Raw genomic sequence first — 22,258 nt, 5'->3', positions numbered from 1 at the left:
ATGCTGTGCGCTGGAGAGACGGGAAAGAGCGTGTGCTATGGCGATTCTGGCAGTCCTCTGGTGAGCGGCAGCACGCAGGTGGGCATCGTGTCGTGGGGCAGCGGCGACTGCGAGTTTGGGGGCTCCGTCTACGTCAACGTGGTCAACTTGCGATCCTGGATAACCAGGGTCGCCGGCGTCTCACAGCCATAACACAAAACTTTGAAACTACGCTAGCCGCAATTGTACCTCCTGAGTTTTCTTCTGGCAGCGAAACTGAAATGAGACAACGACGAAAACCACATGTTTGTCAAATTTATTAGTCCAATAAGTAATCAATTAATTAGTATTTTCGCTGCCCACTAACATTACTAAATTATTTTTTATTGTGGAGTTGTTCCTAAGTTTATTTGTAACCAGCAGCTTCTCCGTCTGACAATAAATGTTCAGATGTCCATAATCAGATCCCCTATGCCTGCCCACAGCCCAGTTTCAAATTGGGAATGCGAGTCATGTATGACGCTTGCTGCCCTTGCAGGGAGAGCCCTAGTCACCAGGAGCCATCTGGATCTATTAGCCAGAAACAGAGAGAGTATCCATGGGAAGCCCCTTGATTTCTCTGTTGTATGCTCGGACTGGGGCATCCCTGCATCATCATACCTCCTACTTCACAGCAAATTGTCGGCACGACGAATTACAGCAAGTGAATAACTATAAAAATATTCAGCACTCAATAACCATCAAAATTGTTGTAAAAATTACAACAATTAAAAAAGTCAACAGTGATGAGGTGTTTGCAACTGTCACAGAGCTGTATGAAGATGTTTATTAGCAGTTACCAGTTTCACGCCAGTATAGACTCATCTTCAGGTTTATCTGCGTAGAATGGTTTCCTTTTCTTTTCATTCTGGAATGGAGAAATACAGAACCATAGTGTTGCATTAATCAAAAATGCAGGAACAGGTTCTCACAATGGTTGTACTTTCATGACTTACGTGGCCAATTACGGAGCCCCAGCATTCGCGAAGTTATCCATGTTAAGATTTGAACCACATTTATGGGCTGTCATAATAAAATTGAAATCATCCGTAAGATGTCTGCCAAACATACAAAGCATGACCGGTCAATGAGCCAGTCACAGGCCTATGAACACTTGCATTGTTTTTTGTTATATGCAACCCTATATATCTGTACTTCTACCACTTCAAAAAATTTCGCACAGAGGTTTTTATTCTTGAAAGATAAACCGCACGATGCATCTATACTGACGCGAGTTTGAATGCATATTGACTGCAAAGTGTTTGTTATTGTTATTCATCATGTCTCTGAGCTGTGGTTGCCCTCCCCAGAAAGTTGTTTCGTTACACCAGGGTTACGATACGGTTGCAACGTAACACATTTTATGTAGTACGAGCTATTCCGTGATAGACATCGTGCCCCCCATCTTATGTTCCACGGTGCTTGAACAGTAAAAACTGTTTTCTGAGCATCAAGCCGGCCTTCGTAATCACCGAAGGGACATGTGGGCCAGCCTCCGATCTAATTCCGTAGTTGAGTGTTGTAATAGTGCTGAAGCAGCACACTGAAATGCAGCATTGCCCCGGTACTGGTGGGCTGTTTTCCTACAGGGTACAACACAATATGGCGTTCTCACTCCCTATACGCTGAGGGAACAGAAGTCATGGGATAGTATTATTCACACGTAGAGGTCATGTAGCAACTAGTACACAAGGTATAAAGGGATGGTGCATTGGTGGAGATGCCATTTGTACACAGGTGATTCAATTTCCGACGTGCTTGTGGCCCCATGATTGGAATTAACAGAATCTGACCATGGAATCGTAGTTAGAGGCAGATGCATGAGATATTCTGTAGTATCCTGCCCAATTTTCTAACATAGGGTGCCAAAGAAGCTGTTTTCTTGGATCGCTAGACAACACTTCCAGCAAATCGTATTAATGAAGTTTATTACAGTAAGTTAAATTGACAATACTTAACTTTGCGTATTCACAAAGGTGAATCGCAACCAAACGGCGACATGCAAATAATCAATGTCTTCCGGTATATAGAGTTTCAGTGCAACCAAATAATACGGTTCATAAGTCACTGCTGTAGCGTTCGTGTGACGGCTCTTCTCCCGCTGCGCCCACGGCTAGGCGGCGCGCCGCTTACATTCTCTTCACGTAGAGGCCGCTCCTGTCTTGGTGTCGTCCTACTCAGCGTACTATTGGCTGACGTCATCTCAAAGCCCTCTCTGCTCTTCCGCTGTTCATCGTCGTGCCGGTGCTTGCCGTTACGCCGAAACACATTCCATTTCGGAAATCGTTACGGAAGTCAATATTCCGAGAGCCGCATTGTCGATATTGTGCCGAGGATACAAAATTTTATCCCATACTTTTCACCATGGACCACACCGTGGCCGACGGCCTTCACTTAAAACCGCGCAGGGTAGCCGTGCGGTCTTAGGCGCCTTGCCACGGTCGCTCGGCTCCCCGCCCGCGGTGGTTCGAGTCATCCTTCGGGCATGGGTATTTGTGTTGTCCATAGCGTAAACTGGTTTAAGTGAGGTTAACTAATGTGTAAGCCTAGGGACCGATGACCTCAGCAGTTGTAAGTGCTAACAGACAAGTAACACTGCTTGAAATGACCGCAGAAATCAATGTTGACATACGACGAAAGTATCCGTTAGGACAGTAGGGCGAAATTTGGCGTTAATAGGCTAAGAGAGCGGACGACAGATGGGTGTGCCTTTGCTAACGGCACACAATGCCTGCACAGCCTATCCTGGGATCGTAACCTTATCGATTGGACCCTTGAAGTCTGGAAAATCGTATCGTGGTCAGACGAGTGTGGATTTCAGTAGGTAAGAGCTGATGGCAGGGTTCGAATGTGTCGTTGTGGCCGAGTGGTTCTACGTGCTTCAGTCTAGAACCACACGACCACTATGGTAGCAGGTTCGAATCCTGTCTCGGGCATGGATGTGTGTGATGTCCTTATGTTAGTTGGATTTAAGTAGTTCCCAGGTCTAGGGGACTGATGACCTCAGATGTTTAGTCCCATAGTGCTCAGAGTAATTTGAACCATTTTTCGAATGCGTCGCAGACGCCGCCGGCGGTGGCCGAGCGGTTCTAGGCGCTTCAGTCCGGAACCGCGCGACTGCTACGGTCGCGGGTTGGAATCCTGCCTGTGGCAGGGATGTGTGTGATGTCTTTAGGCTAGTTAGGTTTAAGTAGTTCTGAGCTCTAGGGGGTCTGATGTTCTCAGATGTTAAGTCCCATAGCGCTCAGAGCCATTTGTGTCGCAGACACCACGATACCTTGGACCCAGGTTGTCAGCAATGAGCTATGCACGGTGGTGGTTGCTCTGTAGTGATTTTGGCTGTGTTTACATAGAATGGACTGGGTCATCTCATGTAAGTGAACCGATCATTGACTGAAAGTGGTTATCCTCGCCTACTTGGTGACCACTTCCAGCTATTCGTGGACTGCATGTTCCCAAACATGTCACCAGGCCACACTTGTGAGTGATTGGTTCGACGAACATTCGAAACAATGAGCTGCCACCAAAATCACATCAACGAACATTTACAGGACATAATCTAAAGGGCAGTTCATGACAAATTACTGTGCTGGCAATATGTTCGCTATTATGGACAGCTTAGAGGCAGGATGGTTCAGTTTTTCCGCAGGAGATTTCCAATGACTTGTTGAGTACATGCTACGTAGAGCTGCCGCACTGCGCCAGTCAAAAGGAGGTACGACATGATATTAGGAGGTATCCCATGACTTTTGTCACCTCACCACGACTGTGCCTACCACTTGTCATAAACATCTAGACAGAGAGTATAACAGCTCCCAGCAAAGTCAGTAATATTTCCTTAGCCATTCACGTGTCGTAGCTCTGTGAAATTCATTGTTAGAATGTACGGCTACTTAACTCCAGCCTCACCGTGCAGGGTGAGTCTCTAGGCAATAGACAGCTGTGAGCGAGCCCTGATGGTTGTGGTAATAATAAGAACTGGATCCGTCGAGGAGAGGCCTTCAAATGGCTGCAGTAGCCTCTGTCCAGCCAGTCTACGACGGTCCTGGATTAGATGTGGAGACTGTGCGCTTCCTGCGGCTATCAGAGGGCACAGGCAGTACTGCGACATCACTTAGCCTTATTCCGCGCATCTGTTGTCTTACGTCATATCGGTCACCACCGAGAGCAGCCGCTGCAGGCTCAGCATACGTCACCAGCTGCTGACTAGTGGCTACCGGCGCCTGAGCCCCTATGGTTGAAGTACTGCATGGAAGGAAACAAAGTAATGAAGAGCGAAAATGTGAAGTAAGCATTCTTGACTATGCTCTTTCCGCGGTACTGAAGACCCTTATTCCATAACTTCCTGCACATGCATTTCTACAGGAAGATGGAGCCGGCCTGTAACATTAGAGTTGCACTTTCGTTGATACAATTTTAATTTTAATATTTTAATACATATATTATGCCAGTGGACATTAGCAGACAGTCTGATCTCGCGTAGCCGGCCGGGATGGCCGAGCGGTACTAGGCGCTACAGTCTGGAACCGCGAGACCGCTACGGTCGCAGGTTCGAATCGTGCCTCGGGCATGGATGTCAGTGATGTCCTTAGGTCTCACTACAATGGAATCTTCACAGTCGCAGAAGTCTTCATTATAACTACGTTACAACAATGCCTAAGCAATGATCGAGTCAGAGAAGTTGTTTACACATTTCCGATGCCATTTCCATGTTTACTTATAGATCGGTAACGTTGTAACACGTTTATACTTTCTCCGTTCCATTTCATATCAATGACAGCAGCTGTACGATTTAGCTCAGAATAAGTTATCCTTTTCGGTCGTCGTTTTTCTAGCGCTGTCCCGTATGTTAATGTTGTCAGCATGTAATTCCGGATTTGGCAATATTAGTGGCAGAGCGCGGCCTTTCGCCATTCCATCTCGCCTGGGACGAAATTTATGCACCCCATGTGTCTGCAGATCATATTGTCCCTTGCGAAACTGGTATAAACTTGTCGGAAATGTTTTGCGCATTATGTAACTGAGGTGGGACGTGATTACCAGCCCAGTATTCACCTAATTGGACGTGGAATACAACACAAAACAACAATCAGGCAGGTCTCCATAGTGGATGTTGCCATTAATGCGATTCTATCCGTGGACTGTGCGCCACAGCGAAAACCGGAATCGGTGTGAAAGCGCAAGACTATCAAGGCCCCATCTAGCATTTGTTTAAATAAGGAAATAAACTATTTCTAGCAGTGGGCTTCAGTTTTGCATACGCACTCTTTTAATTGAACTACGATATCAATTCTAGCCTGTTTTACATATTCGGGTGTTACTCATTCCCAAGAAGAGTCTGTGTATTTTCACAATTGTTTCATTGCAAAGATCCTAACCCGCTGTAAAATGTTGCGGTTTTTGTGGTCGTCAGTCCGAAAAATTGCTTTGATGCAGCTCCTCATGCTACTTTATCCTTTGCTAACCTCTCCATATCCTAATAACTACTGGAACCTACATCCTTCCAAATCTGCTTACTGTATTCATCTCTTGGTCTTCCTCTACAATTTCGCCGGCCGATGTGGCCGTGCGGTTCTAGGCGCTTCAGTCTGGAACCGCGTGACCGCTACGGTCGCAGGTTTGAAACCTGCCTCGGGCATTGATGTGTGTGGTGTCCTTAGGTTAGTTAGGTTTAAATAGTTCTAAGTTCTAGGGGACTGATGACCACAGATGTTAAGTCCCATAGTGCTCAGAGCCATTTCAACCATTTTTTTCTACGATTCCCCCCCCCCCCCCCCGCGCCCTTCTCCCCCCTTCCCCCCTCTCCCCCACACAAACACCCGCTTTCATCGAATACTAAATTGGTGATCCCTTGATATCTCAGAATGTGACGTTCCAATCGATCCCTTCTTTTGGTCACTTGTTCGGCAAGTGTCTTGTCCCCCATATTCTGTTCAGTACCTCCTCCTTAATTAAGTGATCGACCCACCAAATGCTTTACATTCTTCTGGAGAACCACATTTCGAAAGCTTCTGTTCCCTATTTGTCCGAACTGCTTATCGTCCATGTTTCACTACCACCTAACAAATACCTTCAGAAAAGTTTTACCAACACTTAAATCTGTATTCGAAGTTAACATATTTTCTTTTTCAGAAACGCTTTCCTTGCCATTGTCAGTATACATTTTATATCCTCTCTGCTTCTGGCATCAGCAGTCATTTTCCTGCCCAAATAACAAAACCCATCTACTTAATGGTCTCGTTTCCTAATATAATTCCCTTTGCATTATCTGCTCTAATTCGACTACATTAAATTATCCTTGTTTTGGTTTTGTTGATGTTCAGCTTATATTTTCCTTTGAAGACACTGTCGACTCCATTCAACTGCTCTTCCAAGCCCTTTGCTGTCTCTGATAGAATTACAGCGTCATCGGCAAAATTCAAAGCTTTTTTTTCTTCTCCTTGAACTTTAATTCCCATTTTAAGTTTTTCTCTTGTTTCTTAACTGTTCGTCAGTATACGGATACAGTAATATCAGCGATAGTCTACAAAACTGTCTCACTCCCTTCTCAACCACTGCTTCCCTTTCATGCACCTCTGCTTTATGTACAAGTTGTAAATAGACTTTCACTCCCTGTTTTCTACCCCTTCTACCTTCAGATTTTCGAAGAGGCTATTGCAGTCAACATAGTCAGAAGCTTTCTCTAGGTCTACAAATGCTATAAGCGTTGGCACGCCTGTCCTTAACCTGTGTTTTAAGATACGTCGTAGGGTGAGTATTGCCTCGCGCGTTCCTACATTTCTCCGGAATCCAAACTTATCTTCCCCGAGGTCGGCTTCTACCTGTTTCTTTCATTCTTCTGTAAAGCATTCGTGTTAGTATTTGGCACCCACGACTTATTAAACTGAAGGGTCAGTAATGTTCACACCTGTCAGCAACTGTTTTCTTTGGAATTAGGATTATTACATTCTTTTTGAAGGATGAGGGTATTCCGCATGCCTCACGCATCTTGCCCACAAGATGGAAGAGTTTCGACATAGTAGGCTCTCCCGAGGATATCAATAGTTCTGAGGGACGGTCGTTTAATCAAGGACCCTTTTTTTCGGATTACGTCTTTCACTGCTCTGTCAAAGTCTTTTCTCAGTGTCATACCTCCGTCTAAACTTTATCTATGTCGTCTTCCATTTCTATTATATTGCCGTCCTTGTATAGGCCCGCCTTGTATAGACCCTCTATATGTTTCATCAATCTTTCAGCTTTGCCTTATTTGCTTCGAACAGATTTCCCATCTGAGCTCTTGATATTCATAGAGCTGTTCTCTTCTCTCCAAAGGCTTTTTTAATGTTACTGCAGACGGTATCTATCTTTCCCCTTACATTAGTCGTCCAGCCCTTCGTGGTTAGCCATTTTTCACGTTCTGCCAATCTCATTTCTGTACGTTTGTATTTCGTTTCGCTTGGTTCATTTGTTACATTTTTAATACTTGCTTCTATCATCAGTTTAATTCAGCATCTCCTGTGTTATCCAATAATTTCTACTAGGCCTTGTGTTTTACCTATTTTGTCATCTGCTACCTTCACTGTTTCATCTCTCAATGCTATCCATTCATCTGTGTTCCTTCCCCCTTTTCTAGCCAATTGATGCCTAATGCTCCCTCTGAAACTCTCAACATACTCTGGTCCTTTCAACCTATCCGCGTCCCACTTCCTTAATTTTCTACTTTTCAGTGTCTTCAGTCTTAATCATCAGTTCATGAACAGTAAATTGTGGTCATAACGAAGATCCGTCCCGAAAAATTTCTTACAAATTAAAATATGGTTCAGAGATGGCTGTCTTACAGTTAGATAATCAACCTGAAACATTCCAGTGTGTTCACATCTTCCACTTGCACAACTTTGCTTCGTGATTCTTCCTGTTCCTCCTACTACCAGACAACACCAAACCCACTATATCTAACTTCAGCCAATCTATATTTCTTCTTAAATATTCTAAGCTAACTCCCTGATTAATGGATCTAACATTCCACGCTCTGAACCGTAGGACGCCAGTTTTTGTTCTCCTGATGACCACGTCCTCAGCCGGCCGGAGTGGCTGTGTGGTTCTAGGCGCTACAGTCTAAAACCGAGCGACCGCTACGGTAGCAGGTTCGAATCCCGCCTCGGGCATGGATGTGTGTGATGACCTCAGGTTAGTTAGGTTTAATTAGTTCTAAGTTCTAGGCGACTAATGACCTCAGAAGTTAGGTGGCATAGTGCTCAGAGCCATTTGAACCAACGACGTCCTCCTGAGTAGGTCCTGCCCGGAGATGCGAGAGGGAGATTATTTTACCTCAGTAATATTTTACCCAAGATGATTCCTGGATCCGTTCGCAGTACCAACACAACAGTGTCGTTTTGGTTCACGTTGTCAGTCCCCTGCAATTACCGAAAAGGATGCTGCCTCTCTTCAGCAACCGCATGTTTGTCTGGGCTCTCAACAGGTACTCCTCCATTGTGGCTGCACCTGCGGTACGGCTGTCTGTATCGCTGGGACACGCCAGCCACCGGCAAGGTCCAAGGTTTGTGGAGGGCTTACTGTTTATGTATGAGAATATTGCAGTATTAATCGAGCGAGTTGGAAGCGTAAGCTGATGATCATCTGCGATAAGTAGTACGTAATGGCCGCGTTACCAGATTTGGATACTATTCGCCGATAGCTGGAAATCTGCACGGATTCCCCTCTTCGACATCGTGATAGTGTGCCTTATCTGAGTTATTTGGACTACCGTGATAACAGTAAGAAAACGGCAGATATAGCAGATGGAGGTATTATAAAGTGAGACGTTCTCGTTCACTAGGATGTGAGACCAGCTATGTCACGCATCCACGTGGCCGCACTGTGCCTGCTGCTGGCAATGCAGCTGCAGTTGGTGGCCCCACGGGCGCTGCGGCTGCGAACGAGTATCCAAGGCCGTATCATAGGCGGCTCCGACGCCAGCATCGAGGACTTTCCGTGGCAGCTGTACCTGACGTACGCCGCCAGCCTGGCGTGCGGCGCCTCCATAATCGGTCCCCAGTGGGCGCTGACCGCCGCCCACTGCGTACCCTTCTCAGAGTACGTTCTGTACCACCTGCGTGCTGGCTCTTCCAGTCGCGACAGCGGCGGCACTGTGCTGGACATGGCCGTGGCCTACCAACACGAACAGTACGAAAGCACTTCTGGTGACTACGACATCGCAGTTGTACGGGTGAGCGCCCGTTGGTAACGTCAAAGAGAAGTCAGAAAAATGTTGTTATTGTGGTCTTCAGCTCGAAGACTGGTTTGTACTGCAACTTACATCCCTCTGAATCAGGTTGCTGTATTAATCTCTTGGCTTTCCTCTGCTGTTTTTACCAGCCCCCCGCCACCCCCACCCTTCCCCCTGAGACATACACACACGAAACTGGTGATCCCCAGATATCACTACTGTGTCCCGTCAACCGACCCTTCTTCTAGTCAGGCTGCCCCACAAATTTCTTTTCGCCCCATGTCTACACAGTACCTCCTCATTACTTACGTAATCAACTCACCTAATTTTCAGCATTATTCCGTAGCTCTGCATTTTAAATCTCTCCGTGTTTCACTACCATGCATGGCTACAATCCTCCAAACATTTTCAGAGAGTCCCTATAACACTAAAAATCTATATATAGTGACTACAAATTTCTTTCCTTCAGAAACACTTTTCTTGCCGTCACCAGTCTACATCTTACACCCTCTCTACTTAGGCCATCATGGGTTAGTTTGTCCAAGTAGCAAAACTCATCTGCTACCCTTTTCTTAATTTAGTTCACTCAACATCACCACGTTCAAATCGGTTGCATTCCTCTTTCTTTGTTTTCCTTTTGTCAATGTTTATCTTATGAGAGCTATCCGGAAAGTAAGGTCCGATTGGGTCTAAACGAAAATCACAGCGAAAATCCGATGAAACTGTGCACATATGTGTTGGGCAGTTACTCTAGTATGCCCGTCGATCGCATCACGTGGCTCTTCTCAGTACTTACTGCACAGTGAGCACGTAAAGACTCCTAGAAAATAGAGTCTCGGCCTAGTATGAGGGTCTGGTCAGGAATTTCGCCTGATGTCATGCAGCGAACGCAACGTAACGGTCATGCGTGTCCTCCTTCATGACAGTTCTTGGGTACACTCTATAAGGTTAGTGAAGACGCTCCGGCAGCGTTTTCCATGGAAAGTGTCTGATCACCCACCATATAGTCTGTATTTGGCTTCCCCTGACATTCATCTCTGCGCATCTGAAACGCTGGCTATGAAGACTACATTTTGGTTCAAACAACTAGCTGTAGTCCAGCGTAGAGAATTGGTTGGAAGTATAGGTTGTTGCCTTGTATGACGACGGTATTTGAAAGTTGGTAGACCGCTAGGACAAATGTCTGAGTGATAGAAGCGACTATGTAGACGAGTAGCTGTAGGGTGTAGCTAACTGTTGCCAATAAAAGTATATGATTTTCACTGCGGTTTCCATTTTGGGACAGACTGAATCTCATTTTCCGAATAGCCCTTGTATATCCTTTTTCCAAGACACTATCCACTTCGATGAACTGCTCTTCCAAATCTGTTGCTGTCTCTAACAGAATTACAATCTCATCCGCAAACGTGAAAGCTTTTATTTCTTCTCCCTGAACTTCCTACTGCAAATTTTTTTTCTTTCCTTTACTGCTTGCTCAGTAAACCGATTTAGTAGCATCGGGTATAGGCTACAACCTACTCTCCTCCCCTTCTGGAGAAGTGCTTCCATTTCATGCAACTCGACTCTTATAACTATGGCTATTGCAAATAGGAGAACCTTCGGCAGAACGGGGTACTTATTGTTTGTCATTTTAGATACAAGAAAATTATAATAAATAGCTAAACTGCTTCAGACATCTCTATCATAGCATTAATTTTCAAAGCATTACACTGTTTTAATCTTTAATTAACTGACTTTATATTTTTGTTGAAAAAGTTGAGAAATGTTAGTTTTCTCTATTTTGCGCAGTTGTTGGGACAAATTCAGGAACAATATTATATATAAAAAATTAGTCCTAAATGAAAATCCTTACAGCTTATATGTATTTCACATAAAAAAGCTATAAATGGCACATAAACTATCAGCGTTATGCTTCACATAGAGTGCACAGTTGGATAACCTCGTCCAATGCACACGAATAGTGAGCCTACTTAGGCACACGCTGAAAGTGATATAACCCTCATCAAAGTAGAGGTCCTCATCGACTTCTTATAATTTACCGCATCACTGGACGCATTCGGCTGCTTTAGTTTTGCTGATGTTTTCGAGCTAGGACCACTGTTCTTTCGGTCTGTTATTTGCTTCATCAGATTTTACGTGGACTCCCTCCGACAGCTCAAGGAGCCCTTTTGCAGGCATTGGTCTGTATGGCACGGCTTTCGTTTTGTTTCTTCTTCCTCCGCGTTAATTAGCTCCGACTTAAAAGAAGTCCTCAGATGATCAAAACGAACTGCAAAATTAACTAGACGGGATATCTGTACCAGGGAAAAAAGTGGCAGTTGACTCAGAATAAAGGTATAAAGACATCCACATGAGTGCTGTAAGGATGAATCCACTAAAATTCAGTTACACTACAAATCTCACATGCCTGAAGGCCGGAAGCCCAACTAAATAGTTATGAATTACGATTACGAATAACTTACATTGGAAGGATCGCATAGATATTGTTATGGCGAAAGCAAACCAACGACCGCTGTTTATCAACAGAACACTTAGAAAACATAACAGGTCTACTAAAGAGACTGATTGTTCTACGCTTGTCCTCCCTGTTCTGGAGTACTTCTGTGCTGTGAGGGCTCCGCATTACCTGGGATTGCCGGAAAACATCGAAATAGTTCAAGGATGGTTCAAATGGTTCAAATGGATCTGAGCACTATGGGACTTAACTTCTGAGGTCATCAGTCCCCTAGAACTTAGAACTACTTAAACCTAACTAACCTAAGGACATCACAAACATCCATGCCCGAGGCAGGATTCGAACCTGCGACCGTAGCGGTCGCGCGGTTCCAGACTGTAGCGCCCAGAACCGCTCAGCCACTCCGGCCGGCAGTTCAGGGATGGGCGACTCATTTAGTATCATCGCGTAATAATGGATAGGGTGCCACGGATATGATACACGAATTGGGATGGTAAACGTTAAAACAAAGGAGTTTTTCGCTGCAGCAAGACAGCCTCATGACATTTAAATAACTAACTTCCTCGTCAGAATGTGAAAATATTTTGTTGGCACCCATCTTCATGAAGAGAAGTGATCATAATAAAATAAAATAAATCTGAGCTCAAACGGAAAGATTTAGGAGTTTGCTTTTCACGCACGCTGTTCGAGAATGGAACGCCTGAGAAGCAGCTTGAAGGTGGTTCGATGAACCCTCTGCCAAGCACTTGATTGTGAACTTCAGGGTAATCATGTAGATGTAAATGTCGAAATAGCTATTTTTCCTCAATCTTTTGACACTCGTTTGTTTCTCTGCGCTGCTTTTGGAATTGATAACACGCTCTCTAGACAGGAAACCTGTATACTACGTTCAGGAGCCACCGCTACGCCATAAGGTGGCACGGGATGTGCTCTGACTGTGACGAAGGAATTGCCCCCTGTAATGGAGCTTGCAGCCGTGCTCTGCGAGACGAGTGTGGCGGTCCTGCTAACGGTGGTCATCAGTGGTTGCTGATCGTAGGAAATCTTCATTTCGATACGCATTTTTGTCACGAAGTAGATCTCAGATTTTCGAAAGCCATTAACATCATGTAACATCTATGAGCACAGCAAATTCGCACTGCCAAGCAAGGCTGCGATATGGAACAGCGTCGTCACTTTTCCAGGATTTGATCTCGACTTTGTCACATCTCATCCTGCTAAGGGGTCCTCCTAATACCTGCTAAGCGGTAACATGAGGTACATTGTTTCAAGATATATTCTTCATTGTTGTAAATAGCAAAATTTAAAATGTTTGAACAACGGAAAAATGTTTTTCTATTTGAAACGTATATGAGGCTACGTAAATCATTGTGAACAGTTATACAAGATATGGAAGACTAAAGTTTCAACTGTACCAGTAGTTGTTACATGCATTTCCCACAGCGGAATTAGTTACGACCAGCAGTTCCCATACAAATTTCACGAAACTACTCCTAGCGCTTAACGTACCTAATCAATTCGTCTTTATTTCACAGATATAGCGTCATAATATTTAATACTGCAGAAACCAAAAGACATTTTGCTTCAGGTGAAGATCTTGATGAACCTTATTCTGGATTGGATGGTTTCTCTTGAAAACCCAGGGCATTTGTGCAATCTTCACCTTCTTTCTTTGGGAGTTTTCAAACTGCAATTTGCTTTTCCAGTTTTCCTTTCTCTTCTTACGTTTGGTACCCGTGGTATTCGTTGTGGTTGGCGAAACGGAAAAAATGATGGTGATGTTGCTGAGACCTGACTTCCTGAATTTCTTGGAAGATCAGGAGTTTGAGCGCCTGGGTTTACTTCTGAAACTCTGGTAACAGAGAGGGACTCATCAATCACGACTCAAGGAAGGAATTTTTAGAGTGGTATATTGTTGGGACTGAAGGGAAAATTCCTGTGCACTCAAATCCCTTCACAGCATTTCGTACATTATCTTCAAGTCTATAGGCGACGTCGAAAATTTTACCAAAAAACCCGATTTTGTAATGGAGGATGAGTGATTATTGTATCTAATTAGGCTACACAAACACTTTAATAAAGAGAAAATAATACATACTATAACCGATTCCAAAAGTCCCGTGAAGACTGATTCATGAATCCCCATTCCTTTATCATTTTTTGAATGTAAGCAGTTATTCAAATTTGTAACGGATTTTATTTTGAAGCTTGACCTCGTGGATGGTATGCCACTGATAGGGAGGTAGATTTATTACTGGGATTAATGTATTTTTACTATAGGCCTTATTTTCAAACAGACCTAATATTGCGTCGCAGATTGTTGTAAGCAATGCCTCTCGCCTCTTCTATTTACTTCTGGATGGCTGCTCTCTGGATTAAATACATTTGGGAAAGGTTTCTTGCCACTAGTGCAATACGTGTCCAGCAGCGGTCCTGCAACACAATGGCGTCCGAGCTGCGCACACAGAATGAACAGCAGAATATGTTCTTACTTTCATAAACATATCCCCTTGATACAGAAAACCCCGACATAGCGTATTGTCAATGCCGCAATGAACTATGTAATCTGTACAGACATATCAGTCAAACTTGAATCATTTGCAAAACACTTTCTTGAAAGCTAAAAGTCCACACGTGGGTGTCTCGAGTACAATGAAATTGACAAACTACATTATTACGGTATTTAGGGCCTGTACATACGGATACTGACAGGTTAAGTACGAAGACAGAATCGAGAGCAGTCTGAAAATCGTACCTATTGCATACTAAAAGACGACGTCAAGCAGTCAGACATAATTTTGTTTGTGAAAAAAAACTGATCATAATCTGACATAAAAGCAAAAATTACACCCCAAAAAAACTGTTCTGTTTTTTCCGAAACAACCTTATCACATTACAATGACTGAGAAACAGGTAACATTCAAGAAAAGGTGTACTGCTTGAGCAACATAGCATTTAAGTTTCGTTATGATTCACATGTTGCAGCGAATACAGACGTTCTCATGGAACCCGGTAGTTGCGTTTCAAGTTGCTTACTGAAGTTTAGTAACAGCTGTAAAATACCATTGATTAAAACAATCGACTGTATTATTTAGCTCTGTCATGAGCTTCCTCTTAATCCTGAAATGCTAAAACCGAACAATGCTATTCCCACAGTTTAACGGACGTTTGATTTTGCAGCCGGATGGTTCGTTCCCACTCGGCACCAACGTGGCAGTCGTGAACCTGCCAGACGACGGTTACGATCCTCCAGTCGGGCTCGCAGTCACGGTGACCGGCTGGGGAATGACGGAGACGACGAGCGAACCCAGCACCCTGCAGAAGGTGGACGTCAGCGTCATGGAGCGCTCCGCGTGTTACTACCCGGACATCGGTCGCGAAGTGACCCCGCGCATGCTGTGCGCTGGAGGGATTGACAAGAGCCCGTGCTTTGGGGATTCCGGCGGTCCTCTGGTGAGCGGCAGCACGCAGTTGGGCATCGTATCGTGGGGGAGTGGCAACTGCGATTATGAGGGCGGCGTCTACGCCAACGTGGGCAACTTACGTTCGTGGGTAACCAACGTTACCAACATCTGACAGCCATAACAGAACACTAGCCAGAGCTGTACCTCCTGTGTTCTGTTCTCACATACAAAACTGAAATAACATACTGACTTCGACAAGAAGCTCAACTTACTCAATTTTATTATATTGTTATACTAATCCTAATTCATTATTTGCACTGGAAAATAAACGAAGACTGAGGAATTTCGCTACCTAGCGTTAATAAACTACCTTCCTTTGCGAAGTTGTTGCAAAGTTTTTTTGTAACCCGAAAAATCTACCACACACACCCGAAAATTTCTGGTGTACATCATCAGTTTCCACTGATTATCAGCTAATGCAGTTTAAAATTTCGTCCTAATAACATTGAACAGAAAAAAAGGAAAGGAAAGGAAAGAGACAAACAGAACGGTCTTGACCCTTATAATGAGATCACGTGCCGCGAGGAGCCTCGTCGAATTTGGAGCTGGAAATTGAGAAATTTTCCATCTTATATCTTCTCAGTACCTATTGTATATTCAGACTGAGGCTGTTACCAGTATCCCAGCACTACACGTACAATACCATTGCGTATTGTTCCACATTGGGGTGTAGCGGTTTCTTCACATAGTGACAGAGAGGCTACAAATCTGTGAAAATATGATAATATAGTGCTCTGCATCTCATGTTCAGCAATGTGTGAAAGTTAGACGTGTTACGTGTTGTAGTTTGAGTTTCAGACTGGCGTACAAGAAATTTTGCTGTAGTGGCACTGCATTCCGCGATGAGTGTTCACTGTTGGTACCACTGCGGTGATGTATGCTTCCCTTGATCTTCATCCCAAAAAAACTGAACCAGCAGTGGAAGTGTAAACATGTCCACTCCGTTAGCAGGTTCCATAAAGGAAGAACAAAGGGCTGTGATACAATATTTTTCGTCAGAAGGAGTGAAAGGGGCTGAAATTCATCCCTGCACTGTTATCACAGTACATGGACAGTACATTACTGCGGTCGAGTGTTTTGTGAGTGGATCGAGAAGTTCAAAAGCGGCCAAAAAAACATGACGCACAAACTGGAAGTAGGGCACCCGTCAAATTTCTCAACGGCCAACAAAATGGAGCAAGCTCAATTGATAGTTTTCACAACAGGTGGGCTACTGTCGATGGCATAGAGTCTGGGTTTAACGTCAGGCATGGTTCTCCCTATACAATCATCCATGATGAGCTTGGCTTCTGTAAAGTTTGTTGACGATGGCTGCCATGACAACTCACTGAAGAACAACAACTGAAATGTCTTGAAATCTGCCAACGCTTACTCGACCATTTCAACAGAGAAGGCGAGTCATTTTTTGAAAGAACAGTGACGTGTAATAAAACGTTGGCTCACGATTATCAGCCACAACCAAAATGCAGAGCATGGAGTTGAAACACCGATCATCACCAGAGAAGAGGAAATACAACGCTGCAGCTTTGGCGGAAAGGTTATGCCAACCACATTTTGGGGTGCAAAAGGGCCTATAGTGGAAGGTTACATGGAGAAGGACAAAAAAATCATCGAAGTATATTACTACGCACTGTTGACTAACAAACTTTAGCTAGCAGTTCGCAGCAAACCTTGAAACCATACTGAAATTGGATCTCGAGCTGCTTACAGTGCAGATCTCCCTCTGGCAGTCTTTAATTTGTTTGGGGCGCTGAAAGACGCTATGCCTCAGACACAGATGTGCAAGAAAGTGTGCGTCAGTAGCTTTACAACCAACCGAAAACCTTCTTTTCGGCAGGAACACAAAATCTGGAGGACTGCCCCACCAAGTACGTTTCGCAGAAGAGAGACTATGCTGGAAAATAAAACCATCAACTGATCCTGCTCCGTTTTGTCAGCCTTTGTGGAAGTAGACGGGCGCCCTTTTTTCCTGTTTGTGTGTCACATTTGTCCGCCCGCTGTTGAACTTTTCGATGCATTCGAAGAAGCTTGACTGCGGCAATGTACTGTCCGTGTATTGTGTTAACAGTGTACGAGCCCTTTTCACTCCTTCTATCCAAAGAAATCATATTACTGGACTTTGTTCTTCCTTCGTGCAATCAGCTAGCGCAGCGGACATGTTTACGCTGCCACTACCGGTTAAAATGGCTCTAAGCACTATGGGACTTAACATCGGAGGTCATTAGTCTCCTAGACTTAGAAATACTTAAACCTAACTAACCTAAGGACATCACACACATCCATGCCCGAGGCAGGATTCTAACCTGCAACCGTAGCAACAGGGCGGATCCAGACTGAAGCGCCCAGAACCGCTCGGCTACAGCGGCCGGCGCCACTACCGGCTCCCTTTCTGTTGTGATGAAGGTCGAGCGAGGCGCACGTCACCACAGTAGCCCCAACTGTCTTTATAAGTAAATAATGAGTTTTTCTGGAAATTCCTGCATATTTGTGACTTATCCCGTAGAATGTATGCTTAGCTACTCCGGACTAGTAGAGTAGCGTCAGTGTCTACGCTAATCTACAATTCGTCGTCCACATGTTTCTTACTTTCGAAATGGATCCACCAGTGTACGAGAGCCTTGGGTTAGACATGGTGACTGTGCACTTCCTACCAGAATCACAGAGCGTGGGCAGTATTGGCTGTCATTGGGATTGCGCCTACGGTACCAAGGTGGCAACGCATCTTGCGTCAGAAAAAGGTCAAAGCCCACTGCCTGCCGCCTCTGCCTCTGCAAGCATTATTGGCTGCCTACTAGTCACGGCCGAAACCTGGGCTGCTAATGTGGAAGCACTATCCTGAAGGTACCAATTAATAAAGAATGATATTAAGTGAGAATTCTTAACTGTGCACTTACCACGATACTGGAAAAGCTATACCACAGCTTCCTGCACGTGTAGCTCTGCATTTAGAACATGACACACTGTAAGACTACAGCTGACTTCGACACAAGAAATCACTATTTTGTTCGAACAACTTTTCATTTTAATCTACTGAGAAATATGTTTCCCACTAGAGTGTAGTACACTTTAGATCTCATGTAACTAAGGGCGATTGAAACTGAACGATAACAGCTTTCTAATCATCAGTTAATCAACTGCTGGTTAATTTGGAAAGTTAAAAAGAACTGAATCTGTACACTCGAAAAAGGCATCAGCATAACTACGCCATGACAACGTCCTGTTGAAGCTCGAATCCTCATTCTCATGTTTACGTCATGGGTAGTAACGTTACAGCACCTTTTATCGCGTATCAAGTTGAACTAATGTGTCAGCCGTAGCGTATTTCGCACAGCTGGCTGTCTCTCTTTCGCGAGAATTCTTGTTTATTGTCAGCTCCAAAGCAATAGTGAAGTTTCTGAGGGAGTTACATTTTCCTGAGCAGGCTATTGTTTTAATTTAAAAATTATGTTCCACAATTTAGCGAACAGATAATTTGCCCCCCTTGGGTGTAATGAAGCTACTATCAGAGTCATGAAGTTTATATGTAATTTTGAGAAAGAAAATGAACCACCACAATTGTGCGGCTTTTCGCCAAAACTGCTGTGTAGGTGTAGACCATGGAGATGTATGTGAATGGACCTGGAGGAGAGGTGGCACAGGAAAGGACTGTAGTTCAGATAGAAGGGATCAGATGGGAACAGAGATCGTTTTGCTTGACCTGGATCGCCGATGCGGGAAGTGCACTGCCGTGGATGGGAAATGGAAACGGTAGTTTGGTTGCTCAGGAGAACTGCGAATGTAGGCGACATAATTCAAGAGCAGATGCCGGCGCCTGATCTGCAATGGAGGGTGTTGTGACTTAGCAAGACAGCCAAGTCACAACGAGAGGAAGCCGAAAGGCACGCGTTAAGCTCACGCAGATTGGCGTGAGGTCTGGAACAGTTAAAAGGAAATGAGAACTTAGAAAATGGACGCAGTTGCTGTAATACTTAACTTTAATCCACAATTGTAGAACATCTCTCGTTACGGTACATGCTTCATAATATTAATTATCAATTGAATACGGCGCCTTGCTAGGTTGTAGCAAATGTAGCTGAAGGCTATGCTAACTATCGTCTCAGTGAACCATTGCTATGAACGTCGGCTGTTCAACTGGGGCGAGTGCTAGTACGTCTCTCTAGACCTGCCGTATGGTGGCGCTCGGTCTGCAATTACTGACAGTGGCGACACGCGGGTCCGGCTTATACTAATGGACCGCGGCCGAATTAAAGGCTACCACCTAGCAAGTGTGGTGTCTGGTGGTGACACCACAGAGCGACCCCAGCCTCCACCAGTAGGCTGATCACTGTACTCGTCATAAAAGCTCCCGTCGCAAGTCGAACTCCAAAGTGGTGCACTGAGTCCAGCAACCGCCATGCTGAGGGCGCCACTGAACCATAAACCAGACTCCCCTGGTCAAGGTAGGACTCAACAAGGACTTCGTAGAAACGCAGCAGTGTAGAGCGATCTGCACCCCAATTGGTGCTCCACAGGCAGTGGAGGGCATTGGGGTGCCGCCAGCACTTCCGTTTCAGCTGGCGAGTATGAGGAAGCCAAGTCAATCTGGCATCAAAAACCAGTTCTAAGACTCGAAATGTCTCCACTACAGTGAGCGGATCGTAATCAAGGTAAAGTTCTGGGGCCGGATGCATTATACGACGTCGACAGAAGTCCATGAAGCACGACTTCGTGGCTGAAAACTGGAAGCATCGATTAGAGCCCATCAATGATCGTTTTGGACGAGTCCTGTAGGCGCCACTCAGCTACACCAGTACTCGAGGAGCTACAGGAAGACAAAAGTCGTCGGCATACAGAGAAGGTTAGACGGACGGCCTCTTGGCTGCAGCTAGACCGTTAATTCTGAAACTGGAAGTGCTTTGGAGCAGTTAAGAGGTAGAAAGTGGAAAGCTGAAAACAGTTGTATCTACGATGCGATGGAATTAATAATGAAACGAAAATAAATCCATACATCTAATGGTTCAAATAGCTTTGAGCACTGTGGGACTTAACATCTATGGTCATCAGTCCCCTAGAACTTAGAACTACTTAAACCTAACTAATCTAAGGACCGTAGCGGTCGCGCGGTTCCAGACTGTAGCGCCTAGAACCGCTCTTCTACTCCGGCCGGCCATACATTTAACATGGATAAAACGCCACACAGCTATTCAGTATAACAACGTAGTAGATGGTTTTCCAAGGGAGAGCGTCAAAGAAGGGGACCTGACATTTACGCAGCTTCCTTATTCTCACTTCTTCCATCTCTCGGAAAGAGAGATATAAAATCAGTGTGGAAAGCAGTGGTAAACATCGCAGCAGAGCAAGGGCTTTTCCTTCGCTTCAGCTCAGTGCAATATACCAATATAGTCGTTGAACTGTCAGCAAGATCTCCCAACAAGGTACGTAACATCAGTTACCGGAATAAGGTTGGGACATGCCTTTTTCCCTGCATAGCACGAGCGCATTCGTGTGGTAGTCTTTCCCACATGCACCGAACATCCAGAAGACAACGGAGATCTTGACCACTTCATTTTGGGACGGGCTACACCACTTACTTCACATCAAAATAAACAGTGGAGAAGCCTTGCAAAAATGAAGTTTCTGTTACCAACAAATATTGAAACATTAATGAGTGAGAACTACATGAAAAGCGATTGGGTACTAGCCAGTTACCTACAAGAGGCAAAGATAAAACTCTTACATATAAAACTCTGAATTGCAATTTCATTATTTTACACAACTATAAAGTTCATGAGTAGTTACAATTCAACTGGATTATATCCTATGCAACTGTAATGGCTGTATTGTTTGCTAAAGAATTCAATTAAAATAATTAAAAAGAACTCAAAAGCATACCAGCAAGGGCCCTATCGACTCACATATATTCTCAAGACCATACGGAAAAACACACATAGACACACACAGACACACACACACACACACACACACACACACACAACAGCATATAAACGCCCAGACAAATTATAAATTTGTTTCAAACGACATTGACAGCAAAATAAATCGAAAATGGTTTAGTACACCCGTTTCGACAGTGTTTCTTGAATCTTTCCTTGGGTGTAATATAAATTGCTGGAACTGTAAATCTCCCAGCAGTCTTGTGTTCACTACCTGTTCGCCAACTTGACTACTAAAACTATTTGAATCAGTATCCTGAATAATATAATAACATAGTGACTCTTACTACCTGTTTACCCGCCGGCCGCGGTGGTCTCGCGGTTCTAGGCGCGCAGTCCGGAACCGCGCAACTGCTACGGTCGCAGGTTCGAATCCTGCCTCGGGCATGGATGTGTGTGATGTCCTTAGGTTAGTTAGGTTTAAGTAGTTCTAAGTTCTAGGGGACTGATGACCACAGCAGTTGAGTCCCATAGTGCTCAGAGCCATTTTTGAACCTGTTTACCCAAGTACACTCTTTAGAGATTTAATTTGCTTGAGGACTGCTGACGTACGCTAGAATGACTTCAGGTTGACACTATCTCTCTAAATGCCACGCGTTTGATTGCTACTTTTTTACCAACAACGTCCGACTGTTACTCCAGTTGAACATACAAATCTGTAGTCTCGCTACGGCTTTTGTCTATGACAGTCGACCTTAGACGCAAACACGCGCACATTATCACTTACATGAGAATAGGAAAAATACAAAATCGCAACGACATTCCTAAATATAACTGCATGGATAAATAGACTCTTGCTGTGGGTTCAACTTAAGACCTGTTAAGAAGCGACATAGAACGTTATTACAAATGAAACAAGCGATTTCCTAAATTCGCTTTAGCTATCTTATTTGGCATATTGTCACAAAACTCAGCATTCACACAGAACAACTGAAAAGAAATTTATGTTGTTTCAAGCGCACTTAAGATTTCTGTCTCAAAAACGCAGCAGTGAGGAGTTAGGTAAGACAGCGACAGGCACCTTGAAAGCGCAGGATTCGCTTGAGATGTATTCACGTCAGCCTGCCATAACAGAAAAAGGACACTTCAGAACAAGTTCAACGAACATCCACCGACTACAAACTCCATTTGACGACAGTATGCGCAGCCTAGAGCATCTAGATGCTTCTGCATGAAGAAATCAACG

General features: G+C 44.4%; 1 protein-coding gene across 1 annotated transcript; it reads left to right on the top strand.

Moving 5' to 3' along the window:
• On the top strand, nucleotides 1-20,753 carry LOC126484785 (trypsin delta-like). The gene is made up of 5 exons (XM_050108381.1): nucleotides 1-168; nucleotides 8,834-9,223; nucleotides 14,859-15,230; nucleotides 19,227-19,241; nucleotides 20,673-20,753. Exons 1-5 carry the CDS (start codon nucleotides 1-3, stop codon nucleotides 20,751-20,753), a joined length of 1,026 nt encoding a protein of 341 aa, XP_049964338.1.
• Nucleotides 20,754-22,258: the final 1,505 nt, after the last annotated feature.

Source organism: Schistocerca serialis, chromosome 6, assembly GCF_023864345.2.
Source record: "Schistocerca serialis cubense isolate TAMUIC-IGC-003099 chromosome 6, iqSchSeri2.2, whole genome shotgun sequence".
NCBI lineage: Eukaryota > Metazoa > Arthropoda > Insecta > Orthoptera > Acrididae > Schistocerca > Schistocerca serialis.
Note: the sequence above shows the minus strand (reverse complement) of the source record. Positions and strands in the feature narration are given on the sequence as shown.

Excerpts from the sequence above, each read along its gene's own strand:
- LOC126484785 (XM_050108381.1), top strand. The coding sequence starts at position 1 with ATGCTGTGCGCTGGAGAGACGGGAAAGAGCGTGTGCTATGGCGATTCT. Across the intron at positions 169-8,833 it reads TGCGATCCTGGATAACCAGG|GATGTGAGACCAGCTATGTC; the intron begins GTCGCCGGCGTC and ends CTCGTTCACTAG. Across the intron at positions 9,224-14,858 it reads ACGACATCGCAGTTGTACGG|CCGGATGGTTCGTTCCCACT; the intron begins GTGAGCGCCCGT and ends TTGATTTTGCAG.